This window comes from Excalfactoria chinensis, chromosome 17 (assembly GCF_039878825.1).
Source record: "Excalfactoria chinensis isolate bCotChi1 chromosome 17, bCotChi1.hap2, whole genome shotgun sequence".
Taxonomy (NCBI): domain Eukaryota; kingdom Metazoa; phylum Chordata; class Aves; order Galliformes; family Phasianidae; genus Excalfactoria; species Excalfactoria chinensis.
The window spans coordinates 5405644-5418456 of NC_092841.1; the positions used below are offsets into that span (position 1 = coordinate 5405644).

Sequence of the window (12813 nt, forward strand, 5' to 3'; positions counted from 1 at the left end):
AGCAGCACAGCCAATTGGAGCTGATGTAATTATGATATCTTCAGAGTAATAAGAATTACTTTAATGTCATAAACTGCTCAGTAACCACGGCAACAGCATCGTCGGATCTGTAATTAAAAGCAGGTGCAAACAGCTCTTGCTGGACTGTATCATGTTCGCTGTGTTTGTGCAATAGGATCCAGCTTGTGGTACTGAGAAGCTTCGTTAAGTGATTTAGCATAGCTTCATTATGGCGCTTGGTGAATAACTTGGTTAAGTCGTGCAAGCAGGGAAAAAAAAGAACATAAAGCATTTAAAAAGTTAACTTTTTTACCGGGGTCTGAAGAGACAAATGGAAATCAAGGGTGGAAGGGTGTGCAATGCAAAAATACGCCTTTAAGTAGTTATGTTTGGCTTGGTGCGTGTGAAGTGTTTCAGATGAATGGTTAATGGGCCGCTGTCTTCCAAAGGCAGTTGTTGAGATAAGGAATAGATACGAAGTTTGTGCCTCTAAACCTGAGGCACGTCGTGGTGCCAGACTGTCGTTTCCTGGACTTGCTTTAAATTCTGGTAGGCAGCGTCAGTGCAGGGAGCTTCAAGAATGCCCATGGTTAGATGTTAATGGAGGTTTATCTAAGCTTAAATAACACATTCCTGCTGTATGCAGGGGTTGCCCTCAAACCATTCCTGCTTCTCCACAATTACGCTGTTTGTTGCTCCAAGCTTTTTTTCTCTCTGTGTTTGCTGATGGGCACGTAATTATATGTTTTCTTTGAATGTCTGTGATCTAATCAACAACATTTTTGAATAATTAATGCTTTGAGATAGATGAGAAGATAGAGCTCGTCTGCACTGTGTCATAAAGCGTTCTCTTGGCTGGGTCCTTGGGGTCACAATGAATTTTCACCTTTTAGTGTTAGGGAACCTAAAAAGGTTCTGTTGGCATCGTTTGCTTAAATGTGTTTTTTGTAAAAGTCCTTTTTAATTTGTGAAGATCTTGTGATTCTTGCTATCAGAGATGGAATGGGTCTTCTTATCATCTGCTGAATTATCCTGCAATCAGCTGTGGCTGCTAAAGCATTACTGAATTTCTTTGGGGAAAGCTGAGTCACAATTTAAATCATGACCACATGAGGATAGTTTGACTGTGAAAATGGAGCCTGTCTGCCTGCTGCACAGCTGTGCCTCGTCTCCCAGCCTGCCCTGCCCTTAGCAGGTGTAGCTTTTTAGGTGTCACGGTGTCCCTCACAGTTCCTGGAAGTAAAAGGGGATTTGTATTCTGCAGAGTACCTGCTTGAAAGGCAGAGAGCTGGCACCAGAAGTGATCCCAGCTTTGTGTTTGACTCTTTGGGAACAGCAGGAGCAGCACAGCAGGAGGATTTTAAGGTAAAGAGGGGCGGCAGCCTTGGGGAGGAGCTCAGGAAGCTGAACTGCAGGGTTTTCTCTTGAAGAAAGAATGGAAATACAAGTTTTTGAACAAGGAATGTATTTTTGATAACCAAACTAATAAGAATAGGTTGGAGCGATGAGGAGGTGATGCTGCTTTGCATCTGCAGATGTTGGGAAGTTTACTGTGCCTGGTTTAGTAAGGATCACTCTTTGCTTTTGTAACAATGGAAATGCGTAGCTTTGAAAGGTATTTGTGTGTGTGTGTTTCTGCTGCAGAAGGCACGATGCTGTGAGCACATTGTGTTGGTCTGACTGGTTTGTTTTGACAAATGCTCCGGGTAGTGATAGCACAAATTGAGCTGCACTGTGAAGAACACTGGAAAGATGGCTGTAGGAAGGCAGTGGGTATTTTATTTGCTATCATCTGTAACCTTGCCTGGAGCAAATCCAATTGATACAGTGCTGAAAATAACAGTGATTATTCCTCTTTTGGACTCACACCACTAACAGTAGCAGAGTTGAACTGATTAGAAAGGACTACAGAGCACACGTGTTCATCGCTGAATGTGTGTGAGCAATCTGGATGAGACTGATGGGAGTCCTTTGCTTTGTGACAATTGGGAAGGCTGCGTTCATATTTCTGCTTCCATCCTTGGACTCGTCTGTCTGCTGTGGGTCACTTTGGCTTTTAGCCTTCAGCTTTCAGCCTTGTGTGCTGGGTGTGCAGCCTGAGTGCTGATCTCAAAATCACCATGTAATAACTGCATGGCTTGTAAGCAAAAGGGCTGTTTTCCTGGAATGCCCCCGTGCTCATTAAGCACGGTTACTGTAACTTTAAGAGAAAAGAAAGCATATGGGTTCCTTGCATAGCCAAGCTGTCCCAATGTGCGGCTCCAGACGCTGACAGATGCTGTCTCATGGCAAGGTGACACCCTGCTGCAGGGATGATTCCTTGTAAAGCCTTCAGCCAACACATCTTTGCTTTTCATTTTACCTCCCAATTCTGTCAAGGTATTTTAAGAAGTGGAGGATTATAGGAGTGCATTGTGATGCAAATGTGGACAACGGTTGGTAAGCAAACTGATCTGAGAAGCTCAGAACTTCTGAAACTCAAGTGCAAGGACCAAGCCTTGGAGCAGGAGCGAGTCTAAGCTCTGCAAACTGTGGTGTGCTTTTACTGAACGAGATTATTCTCCACGTAGCAACAGAAAATGGTTCTGTTGGGTTTGTTGGGCCAAGCAGGTGCTGCAGAGCTGTGTGGCTCTTCTGGTAGCTCTGTGATAAAGCATTCCTGGAAGTGGGCATGGAAATGGAGGGGGGGGCAATTTTTGAGGCTCGTTTGGATTAAGAAGGGCAGTTCTGAGCATTCAGTGATAAGATGAAAGTCTTGGTTATTGTTTGAAGTCTCAGGAACAGAAGGGCCACAAATTGTTCACAGATTGTTTTGGTAGAATCTTACCTGCTTTGCACCACCTCGTGCTATAAAAGCCGTCAGGATATATTAACAAAATGAGATCATCTCTTTCACCAGTTCTGCTTGCCTTTAACTAAAACACATCAGCGTCCGTTCCTACTGAACACACGTAATCGAGTTCTGCTTAACTTGTGACTGCTGGATACTGAAAGGCTAAAAATCAGTTACAGCATGATGCGGATCAATGCTGTGATCGAGAATGCAGAGTAATAGCATAATGGCCTTTGTTTAATGCTTCCGTCTGTCTGCTCTGTGGGCTTTCCCTTTTGTGTGGGGTGGAAGCGACCCAGTTTGCTGGGCAGGCTGCATTACGGAGGTCAGGAGTTATTGCTGTGACCTTGTTTGTATGGAGCACGTAAATAAAGAACTGGAAGAACACGAGTGAAGAAGTTTAATTATTTCCCTTGGTTGCTGCTGCTAAATATAGATCTCATAATCGCAGCTTAAGTGAACGCCAGTGACTTTTCCCTCCCTTGCGTTTATCAGTCTCTTTAAAGTTGCTACAAATGCTTGTTTCAAAGGAGAAAAAGTAAACATTACCTCCATAGCTGAATTAGTCCATGTGACGCAGAGGGTTTCAAGCAGATTAAGCAGGCAGAGACACCACTCGTCTGGGGCTCTGTCTGAGTGGTTTTTTTTTGGTTAGTAGCAGAAATTGCCCTGCACGTAACCTCAGTCCAGTTGCACTGGGAAGCTGTGCTGTGCGTTGGGTGTTCGCTGCGCTGTGCTGCAGGATGTCCTTGCTCTCACCTGGGGACGAAGATGAACCGGAGCGCTTTGATGGTCTCTCCCTGCTGTATTGGTATGCTCAGCCGGTCGGGTCTGCTGGCGCTTCCTGCCTGCAGTCGGGGAAGCACCCTTCAGTCCTTTACAAGAGCTGTAGCTGCTTCCAGCTGCTGCTTTCTTTTTATAAGCAGTCAGAGGCGAACGTTTAGGTTTTGTTAAGTGCCGAGTGGTGGCTAATTGTGAGCGGTGCTGTTGTCCTTCAGTAAGTCCAGCCGGGTACTTGGTAGTTGGAAGTGACTGGTGATTCCTGAGGAATTCAGAGCTGTGTTTATTTCATCTCTTGCCCCTCATCCATCTCCCTCTGCCTGCTAGAATCTTGCTCACAGGTGTTTTTGAGTGAGCTCTACAGGAGGGAGCAGCATTAAATTGACTATTTAATTTGCATCTTTTCCTACAAAGAGTGCTGGGATAGTTTTCTGTTCTTGCTGCCAATTGATTCTTGTTCTTTGTATCCTCCCATAATGAATTTCATGCGAGTTGGATCCCTCCTTTTATATGATATACTATGTGCCCAAAGTTTATAATGCATTGTGAGCCTATAGCACGTATACTGCGAGCTCCATAGAAACAGTGAGGACTTAAAAGCTGGGATCTGATATTTTCAATCTTCACAAAAATAAAGAGCATGAAGTTGAAGCTCAACATTTGCTCATTTTTAGATTCTCTTTTGAAAGCTCTGGTTAAAGTTTGATATTTGTGCACGTGTTGAGAGGGCTTTGTTTGCTGCTATTCGCTCTTCACTAATGCTTGAGAAGATAAGGAGAAAGTGCGGTATTTTGGATGGACCAACACAGCAAACACAGCAATGGTGTGATGGAATGTAGGAATTGCGGTGTGACTGAGATCTCTGTTACTGGAACAAATATGTACTGAATAATGAATGCCAGTCTGCGGGTCTTTGCAGAGCGCCTGCGAGAGTCCAAGTGTGTGAGAAACAGAACGGCGGTAACAGAAGGCAAGATAGAAGGATGGGAAGGATGATTATGGGGCTGCTCCTTTCTGAAGCAAAGGCTGATGTGCAAATGCTTGGGAATCTGGGGTTCTGGAGCAGGCTGTTGTGTTTTTAAGTGCTTACCCATTGATAAAAGACTCACCTCGTTTTCTTGTGCGAAAATGAAAGAAGTTGGCACGTCCTTTAGGACATGAATTCCTCACCTGGTGCTGGAATTTAGCAACTTTTGGACCTTCTGCATTTTTTGGCACGTTTTAAGGACACGTTCTGCAGCTTTCACAGAAATGTGGGGTTTCAGGCTTGGAGCTGAAGCCCTGTGCTGGGTTTGGTTGCATGGGCGGCGGATTTGGGTCACTGTGTCCTCCACTTTGATCTTCTTTTCCCCGTTAATGAATTCTAGTTGTTCCATTTCACTTCAACATCATGCTCTAGAAAACACTGCCCATTATCTAATGCAGAACAAAATGTAGGTCAGGGCAGCAAAACCTGAGCAGTGCTTGTGCTTTCTTCTAGGAGGCATCTGGTGAGTCTGTTCCCAAAGTGGTACATGGGGAGACCAGAGCATCTGCAATGCACTGGGTTTATAGTTCTTACCCCTTCACATTCCCACGGCCCTGTGTTTCTGATGAGATTGTGAATGTAGGTTTCAGGGATCTAATTTTACGTCGTGTACTTCTTTCATTCTTTACCATGATCAGGAGCCCATTGAACACTCATTGCATGTGCCATCCTGCAGTGCTGGTCTGGGTGGGAGGTGTGCAGGGGAGCAGGCTGGGTTTGCCTTTTTAAATGGAACGGTGTTGAAGAAAAGATGAGAGACTGCAAGAAAAAGTTTACGTTAATGGATAACCACATTTAAATGGGAGATATCCTAGGAAATACTTTTGTATGTGCTGTTGTGGTTCTGTTCTAATATTCATTCCCTGAGCTGAGATGTTACGGTGTGTTCTTCTTGCCGAATGGGTAAGCTGGGTCTGGCTGTGGGATTTTCTGTCCTTTTCTTATAAGCAAAGTGGGATTCAGAATTTGGCCTGAAATGTTTTGGAGAAAAGGAAACAAAGTGTTCTTTATTTTACTGTTACCATCTCAGATTTTGATGAACAGATTGATTTCCTTTGGAGGGTTCAAATAATGTGAGATTGCAAAGAAGCTGCTTTGGGTTTGTGTTAGAGGTACAGACACCTTCACCATACTCCCTTCTGTATAATCCGTTGATTTACGAGGGATTTAATGATTCTTATTTTATTTCCTAGGACAATTATGGGCCCTCATGGAATCAATCGAGCTGTTCACCGCATTTCTTTTTCTGACTGTCAGAATGGATTAGGTAAGTAGATGGCACATCCTGTTCATTCAGAGGAAACCAGATCTAAAAGCACTTTGTGAGCTTTCCCAGCTCACACTGCAGTCAGTGGAAGTTTAATTTGTCTGCCTTTTAGGGACTGTAGATCAGTTTGGCGCAGTAGGTGGAATAGCCTTTTTCTTGCCTGTTTTTCTTGTGCAGGAGTTAAAATAATTGGGGGTTACCGGGCACAAACAGCAGAAGATTATGGGATTTTCATAAAGAGAATCCTGCCTGGAGGGGTTGCTGCTTCAGATAGTAAGTAACTTTTTAATGGCTGTTGTTATTGTTGCAGATTTGCTGTAAAGAAAAAGCTGTTGAAACAGTTCTTTGTTTTCCTGTGTGAATGGCATATCTGACATAGCGTGGGGCAGTCAGGGTTCCTGATATTGCAGCTTACTTTAAATTGAAAGAAGGTATCCTGTTTTATTACCATGATATAACATGTTCAGCGCTCTCCTGCTGATTGATGAATTGCTGTGGGTTTCTTTGCAAGGCCGTTTGCTCGCGGGAGATCTCATTTTGGATGTCAATGGAGAAAACTTAACTGGAGTAACCAATGAAAGGTATGTGTGTAGTGTTCATTAGATGCTTATTAGAGCTTGGGATTATTTGGACCATATTGACCGCTGATGAAAGACGGCTCCGCTGAGATGACTGGAATTGAACTAGCAATGAATTTATCCTATAAGCCTTATTACGCAAAACCATTGTAGAAAAGTGCCAGGCATTTCAATGCTTTTGTAGAGACAGAATAAGTCTGTTTTATAATGTTGTTGTTTATTGAATGTATGGGTAAATAGCATTATAGGACATTAAGCTGTTATGGTATTTTTATAACTGTGTATTGATTGAGTACTGGTGAGAGTAAATGATACGGCTAACAAGTGTCATTGTAATGGGACAATTAAAGAGATGTTGCTACAAAAAATAACAGAGAATGGTTTCTGTAGCTGGATCAGCAGAGATGGATGTGGAGCCTAATTTTGGAGTAAGGTGTAGATTTAAAATTCAAAGTAAAATTACAGTATATGTTGCTGAGTGAAATCCTGAGCAATGGAGCGTGTCTGAGCAGTGCTCTGCTGCTGATGTGGGCTGTCAGTTCTGAAGGAGATCCAGGAAGGCAGTAGGATGGACCAAGGAGAGATGGGGACAAAAGGGTTGGGAAAGAGAGAGCAATCCCAGGTTATTGCCATCACCTGGCACCAACTCATCACTCAGTTTTGGGTTATGGTACTGACAAGCTTTTTTTCCCTCCATATCTGGATGTTTAAAGTGATTAACTACATTAAGAATGTGTTTATTTTCCCACTACTTCAGCATCACCTACCTTGATTGAAGCTTCGATGTATTTAGTTGTTTTTCCCTCCTAGGGCTGTTGACATCTTGCGAACAGCTTCTGCATCTAATCACATGTCTCTGCTGGTTGCCAGAGATGAAGAAGCAAAGTAAGAGAAAAAGAAATCCTCAGTTTCAGCTCTGAAAAAAGGCAAATTTGGGTATCGATTCCCCTCAATTTCATTTCTCCCCTCTCTGGGGCAAATGGCTGTTACACAGCTGTATTTGACAGTCATAGGGAGGGAAACTGCTGTTATTTACTGTTTGTAGGATATTTCACTTAATCTCTCTAAAGGAATTTTCTCTAAATTCCTTTAATGTTTCGTCTGCCTCACCCTTCCTCTTTCTGCTCCTTTATCTTTCTGTTTGACAGACCTATAAATGACTTTCTGTTGCAGCCTCTGATCTCTCCTTTTTTCAGGCTGCCCAGATACATGAGGTGTACTCTTAATCTGCTTTTATCTAAAGCATACTGACCTAGTTCCTCTGAACTACCTCAATCATTAAAATCCATCGGTCCCTTTACCATTCTGGTGGTGTGCTCAGTGTCCTGATGCTGTACCACTCTGTGTAGTCCCCCACTCAGACACCTCTGAGTAAATGAATTGTGACGTTACATCCCTGTGATGACGTGTTCAATTTACATCTGCCTGGGTTCAACGTTAGTTCAATAAATGCTCTTTTTTTTTCTTTTAAGTAATACATCCAACAGATTTCAATAACTCTGCAGCTACTGCAGTGACAGGAACTGCGCTTACTGGGATCAGTTAATTTTGTCCTCTACCTTTAACTGCATAATATTAATTTGATGATGTTTCCAGCTTTCATCAGTCTCAATTTTTGTACGTTTATGTTTTCTATTACTGAGGTGCTCAGAGCTCAGATTATTAAAAGAATGTGCTTTTCTATTAGACTGCGTTCAGTATTTGATGAATAAGGAGTTGTTTTCTTTAATGCATGTACTTTATTCTCCATCTCTGCTGCTTCTTTGCTGGCTTGTTTTAGTAGGTTTGCAGAGAACACCATTTCTATTTTACTGATCATTATTTTTCAGTCATATACCTGACTGCGTTATCCTTTCTGGAGCAAAGTAACTGACCATGCAGCAGAGATGTTAGCAGAGTTCAGAGGGTGCGTTTAGCACTAATACCAAGTCCTGACCAAGGGGATCTTCCTTTATTTCCACAGGAAGGAATTCCTTGACCTGATGGATAAGTACGGCTCTCATGGTGACGCCCATTCTGCAAGAAGTTCTCCAACACAGCTATTAGCTGGTAAGAGATTGCTTCCTGCCCTGCCGTAATCCTCTGGGACAGAGTTTATACTTGTGTGCACTGGAAGCCAGCACTGAAAGGCTTTGTGGAAGGGTGCACTGGAGCAAGAGGAAGTCAGACAAACACGTTTACTCAGGACTTCAACTTTTCCTTTGTAGTGCGAACACATGAATTTACAGGTTTAAATGTCAGCTTCCCCAACTCTAACTTACATATCCTGCTGTCTGCTTTCATCAGTTTTAATTAGTTGTGTGAACGGTGTTTGACATTTGTAGATGAAAAGTACTACAAGATTATGAAGTACTAATGAAAATTTCAGCTAGAATAGCATATAGAATGTCTACACACAGCAATTACTGCACCGTTCTCTTTTGGAAAGTCAGTTGTGATGTCTTTTTGCACCAAATTTGGAAGTCATCCCTTGCTGTGTTGTAAAGAAATGTTCCTGGAATGCTGGCTGCAATTCTTAGCTGTGTAAACTTCAGCTTTATTCCAGTTGTCCAACTGCCTGTAGTTTTCTGCTTCCTAACATGGGGGCAATCCCACCAAACCACTTACGTGAGCTGACACTTTGTGCTTTTTCCCAAAGGTGTGTTTTACTTTTTTCATTGTTCTCTAAGGAAAACCTGTGGACAGCCTTTCTTCTGGATCATCCTCAAGGTCACAGAGTCCTCAGTTGCCTCCAGAGGACGTTATCACCACTGTCAGCAGAAAGAATTCTGTACCAGCAGCATCGCCAAAGATTGCAAAGTATAAGAAGTTATTTTACTCCTTTATTTCTTCTTCTTTTTTTATTTTATAGTTCAATTGGTAAAATTAGGTTAATCAGGTGACTGTTCTTCTTAGCATCTTGTAGTGAGTTCTTCTGGTTCGTGTGTACCTGGATGGTCCATTGGAGATATATATGTATATACACACACATTTATATTAGCAAAGCTTAGTGTTGCAAAACTATATAGTAGTTCCTTTTGTAATTCCCTGAAGTAACACCCAAAGTTATGCATTTTGTAGTAAGCAAGCTGTATAGACTCCATCCCCTGGTTATGTTTGTTACTGTGATGCTCATCTGTGAAATCAACAAGCTAGACGCTATCATTTGTGAGATGTAGACCTGTGAGCTGATTGTACATTTTCTTTCTCTTCTCAGGGATAGTGCATTTCAGATCATCTCTGTTTGCAAAGGAGCGAGCCTTGGTTTGGAAATCGTTGGAGGAATTGACAGAAATGAAGGGCCTTTGGTATACATCCAAGAAATTATCCCTGGTGGTGATTGTCATAAGGTAGATAAAGACCTTTCCTTCTCACACTGTTCAGTGCCCTGTATTTTTGCCTGCATTTTGTACTAATATACTTCATACACATGTACTGTCATTATGGAATTGGTTTTTGTTTCTCCCTGGACAGAAGTATCTCATTGCACCACAGTATGGTTACCTGGTAATGAACATTATTTGAGTTTGTGTGATGTAAATGAAGATCTTATTCCTTGTTCCACTTAGGAGAAACTTAAGAAAGTGATTTTTTTTTTTGTCAGAGGTTTTATGATGCAAGGAGGGGACAGACCTGCATTTTTCCATGCAGTTGAGAAGCATCATATGGGCAAACAGTAATTCCAACAAATAGTGCAGGCTTGTGAAATGTATGCATCAGTACTGCTTACTGTTTTTGTTTATGACAAGTGCAATATGTAAATCAGGAGAGCTTGGAAGCTGAGAAGAATAAACAACAGAACGGTCTGGTTCAGATACACAGAACTGTTTATCCAAGAGTCTCTTTGTCATCCCTGTGTTATTCCGATTATTTTGATGTGTAGATAAACCAGTGTTTGCCATCTGCCAAGCAAGAGGGTACAAGTTAATTTCACAGGCAGTGAGTTTTGCTTCAAAACAGTCTTAAATTCTGATTGAATATCTGTAGATTGAGGTTAATCCTAAAAAGCAGAGATTGACAGGAACAAAAGGCCATCTCTCTCCAAGACTTCTTTTAATAGGCAGATGGTAATCCTTCTTTTCTTTGGCTGTTTTGTTTTGGCTTTTGAAACGTTTTTTCTCATTTTAAGTGTGTCATTTAAAGTGCTTACAGTCAGTCGTGCTTGTAATTGATGGAGTGAGAGTGGGCCATGAGTGTGCAGTAGGTTCTCATGTTAGCAGTGCTAGAGGGAATTTCCTTCTTTTCCTTACCTTGTTTGAGAGACCTAAATGAGGAGTGCGCTTCAAATCTCTGCCACGGGAGGGCAGCATTGAAATTGCTATCTTTTAACAGGTTGCTTGCAGGAGAAATGGAAGACCTGAGCTTTTAGTGACGGAAAATGTAACAAAGTGCAATCGCATGCTGGAAGAGCATAACTAAATTTTAATGTGTGAGAGTATAATGTCAAATTATACTAGTCTTAAAAAAGCATTTTGCTTCCTATGAATCTTCTCTGCAGTTTGGTTTACGGGGTCAGATTGCTTCTGTGAGACGTGTCTTAAAATGAAGAACACAGACGTATTATTTTATGTGTATTACCTTGCACAATTGTCTTAACTAAGTCTGTAACCCTAACACGTGATGTGCAGTGTGTAGGTGAATGCCACGAGTTTTCAGTTAAATTGCTAAGGCTTGTATAAAAAATGAGTAAAGAAAGTTTGATATTAGTGAGAAATCTACACAAGCATATTGAAAGTGTTACTGTATTGACTGTATCACTTCTAGGATTATTTCTATGGTAATTCTGCCTGGCCAGTTCCTAGCAGGCAGGTCTGTTTGTGTTGTGAAGGTCCTTGACAAGTCCTGCTTATAGCCAAGCATATCTGTTTCTTGACATACAAATTAATCCAAGTCTTAACTGAGTTAATTAGTAGGAAGTTTCCTCTGGTCTTTTGGGTTGTTTCTTCTTGGTGCAGGAAATATCCGTGGCTTATCCTTTTCTAACAAAAATGTGTCCCACGGTCCAAATTTCTTTATACAACTTCACCCAAATCCAGTGTCAGTGGTTAATGCACAATCTGTGGTTTTGTTTTTATTTTGTTGTGGATTAGGATGGACGACTGCAGCCTGGAGATCAGCTTGTCTCCATCAACAAGGAGTCCATGATTGGCGTGTCCCATGAAGAGGCAAGAAGTATCATCGACAGAGCCAGGACGAGGTATCTGCTGCTGCCAGACAGCTAACTCCAAAATGAGCTACTAGACCACATTAAACAGTGGGTTACTGTGAAGTGCTGTGTGTGCTTAGAGGAAACACAAGGGATGTTCATGGTTTGAAATATGCAGCTGAAATACTGGGATCACAGAAGGAGACTCAATGTACCCCTAAGCTATTTTAAAACTCTGTTTTCATTCCTTCTAAAGGAGAAAAAGAAAACCAAAAAGCACTGCTTACCTAATGGTTCTGGTGGTAGAGAATAAAACATCTTTTTAGAAGAACAGAAGAGGAAATAATGTAGTGCTGGGGAAAACATGGTTTTTGCACTAGTAATACGTACTTGTATGAATGGGATAGTATCTGGTATGCTGAAAGCTTTTTGATTTTAATTTTAGGTTTGAAGGTTTTTGCGAGATAGCTTTTATAAGACAAAGAAGTGTTCCCAGTTACTCAGAGAATCTGCAGCGTCCCTCCAGTCTCGTACCACCTTCTGCAGTCTTTGTTGGACAGCAGGCTGCAGGCCCCAGGTCTGTGGCATCTCCTAGCACAAAGCTTGTTTCAGCTCTTCTTCCCAACATTGTGAGTATCCTTACTGCTCCTGGAAGAAGCAAATGGTTCTTTTCTGGATTTTATTGGATTTTCAGTGTAGGATCCTTTAAAGACTTGTGTTACAGCAAGGTAAACACTGATGAGAGCAATGAGGGTATTATTTGACTTGTAATATGAAAATAAATCTATTCAAATTAGCCCTATCTGCATTCATAGTTCCGAAGTTCTTTCTGTTGCTGTGGCAGTGAAGCTTCAGAACTTGATAACTGCAAATTATTCAGTTTTGTATCACAGAGTTGAAGTACTGAGTGGTTTCTGTGTGAGGACAGGACAATCCTACAGGTTGCACTTTTTCCACGATGAAAAAATTTTTGCTTAAAAATGGGCAAGCCAGGAAAATAGGAAGTTTTTTTTATTTTGGCTGAGTAAGAAGGATTTAGTTAGTGCAGCTCACCCTTAATGTAAAGAAGCAATGCTGAATGCAGGAAGTAACATTTTTTTTAGCTAGTGTATGATTTCTATTTAAAACAAACAATCTTTTGAAACAAAATGAAGCGTTTCCTTCGAATGAGGAAGAATAAAAGGTTCCCCATCCAACAGAGTC

General features: G+C 41.6%; 1 protein-coding gene across 6 annotated transcripts in view; it reads left to right on the forward strand.

Annotated features, from left to right (window-relative positions):
* The window catches only part of STXBP4 (syntaxin binding protein 4), a 46198-nt gene that overhangs the window by 802 nt on the left and 32583 nt on the right, over positions 1 to 12813 (forward strand). For 2 of the 6 annotated variants that reach the window (XM_072351844.1, XM_072351845.1), the window contains exons 3-11: positions 5834 to 5907; positions 6085 to 6180; positions 6419 to 6488; positions 7296 to 7370; positions 8449 to 8534; positions 9155 to 9284; positions 9682 to 9814; positions 11555 to 11661; positions 12056 to 12239. In XM_072351844.1, coding sequence (XP_072207945.1) covers positions 5834 to 5907; positions 6085 to 6180; positions 6419 to 6488; positions 7296 to 7370; positions 8449 to 8534; positions 9155 to 9284; positions 9682 to 9814; positions 11555 to 11661; positions 12056 to 12239 — 955 coding nt within the window. Of the gene's footprint in view, positions 1 to 1264; positions 1366 to 3415; positions 3645 to 5833; positions 5908 to 6084; positions 6181 to 6418; positions 6489 to 7295; positions 7371 to 8448; positions 8535 to 9154; positions 9285 to 9681; positions 9815 to 11554; positions 11662 to 12055; positions 12240 to 12813 lie in introns of those variants that run through there. The other 4 variants (XM_072351846.1, XM_072351842.1, XM_072351843.1 and 1 more) reach the window with 4 other exon arrangements.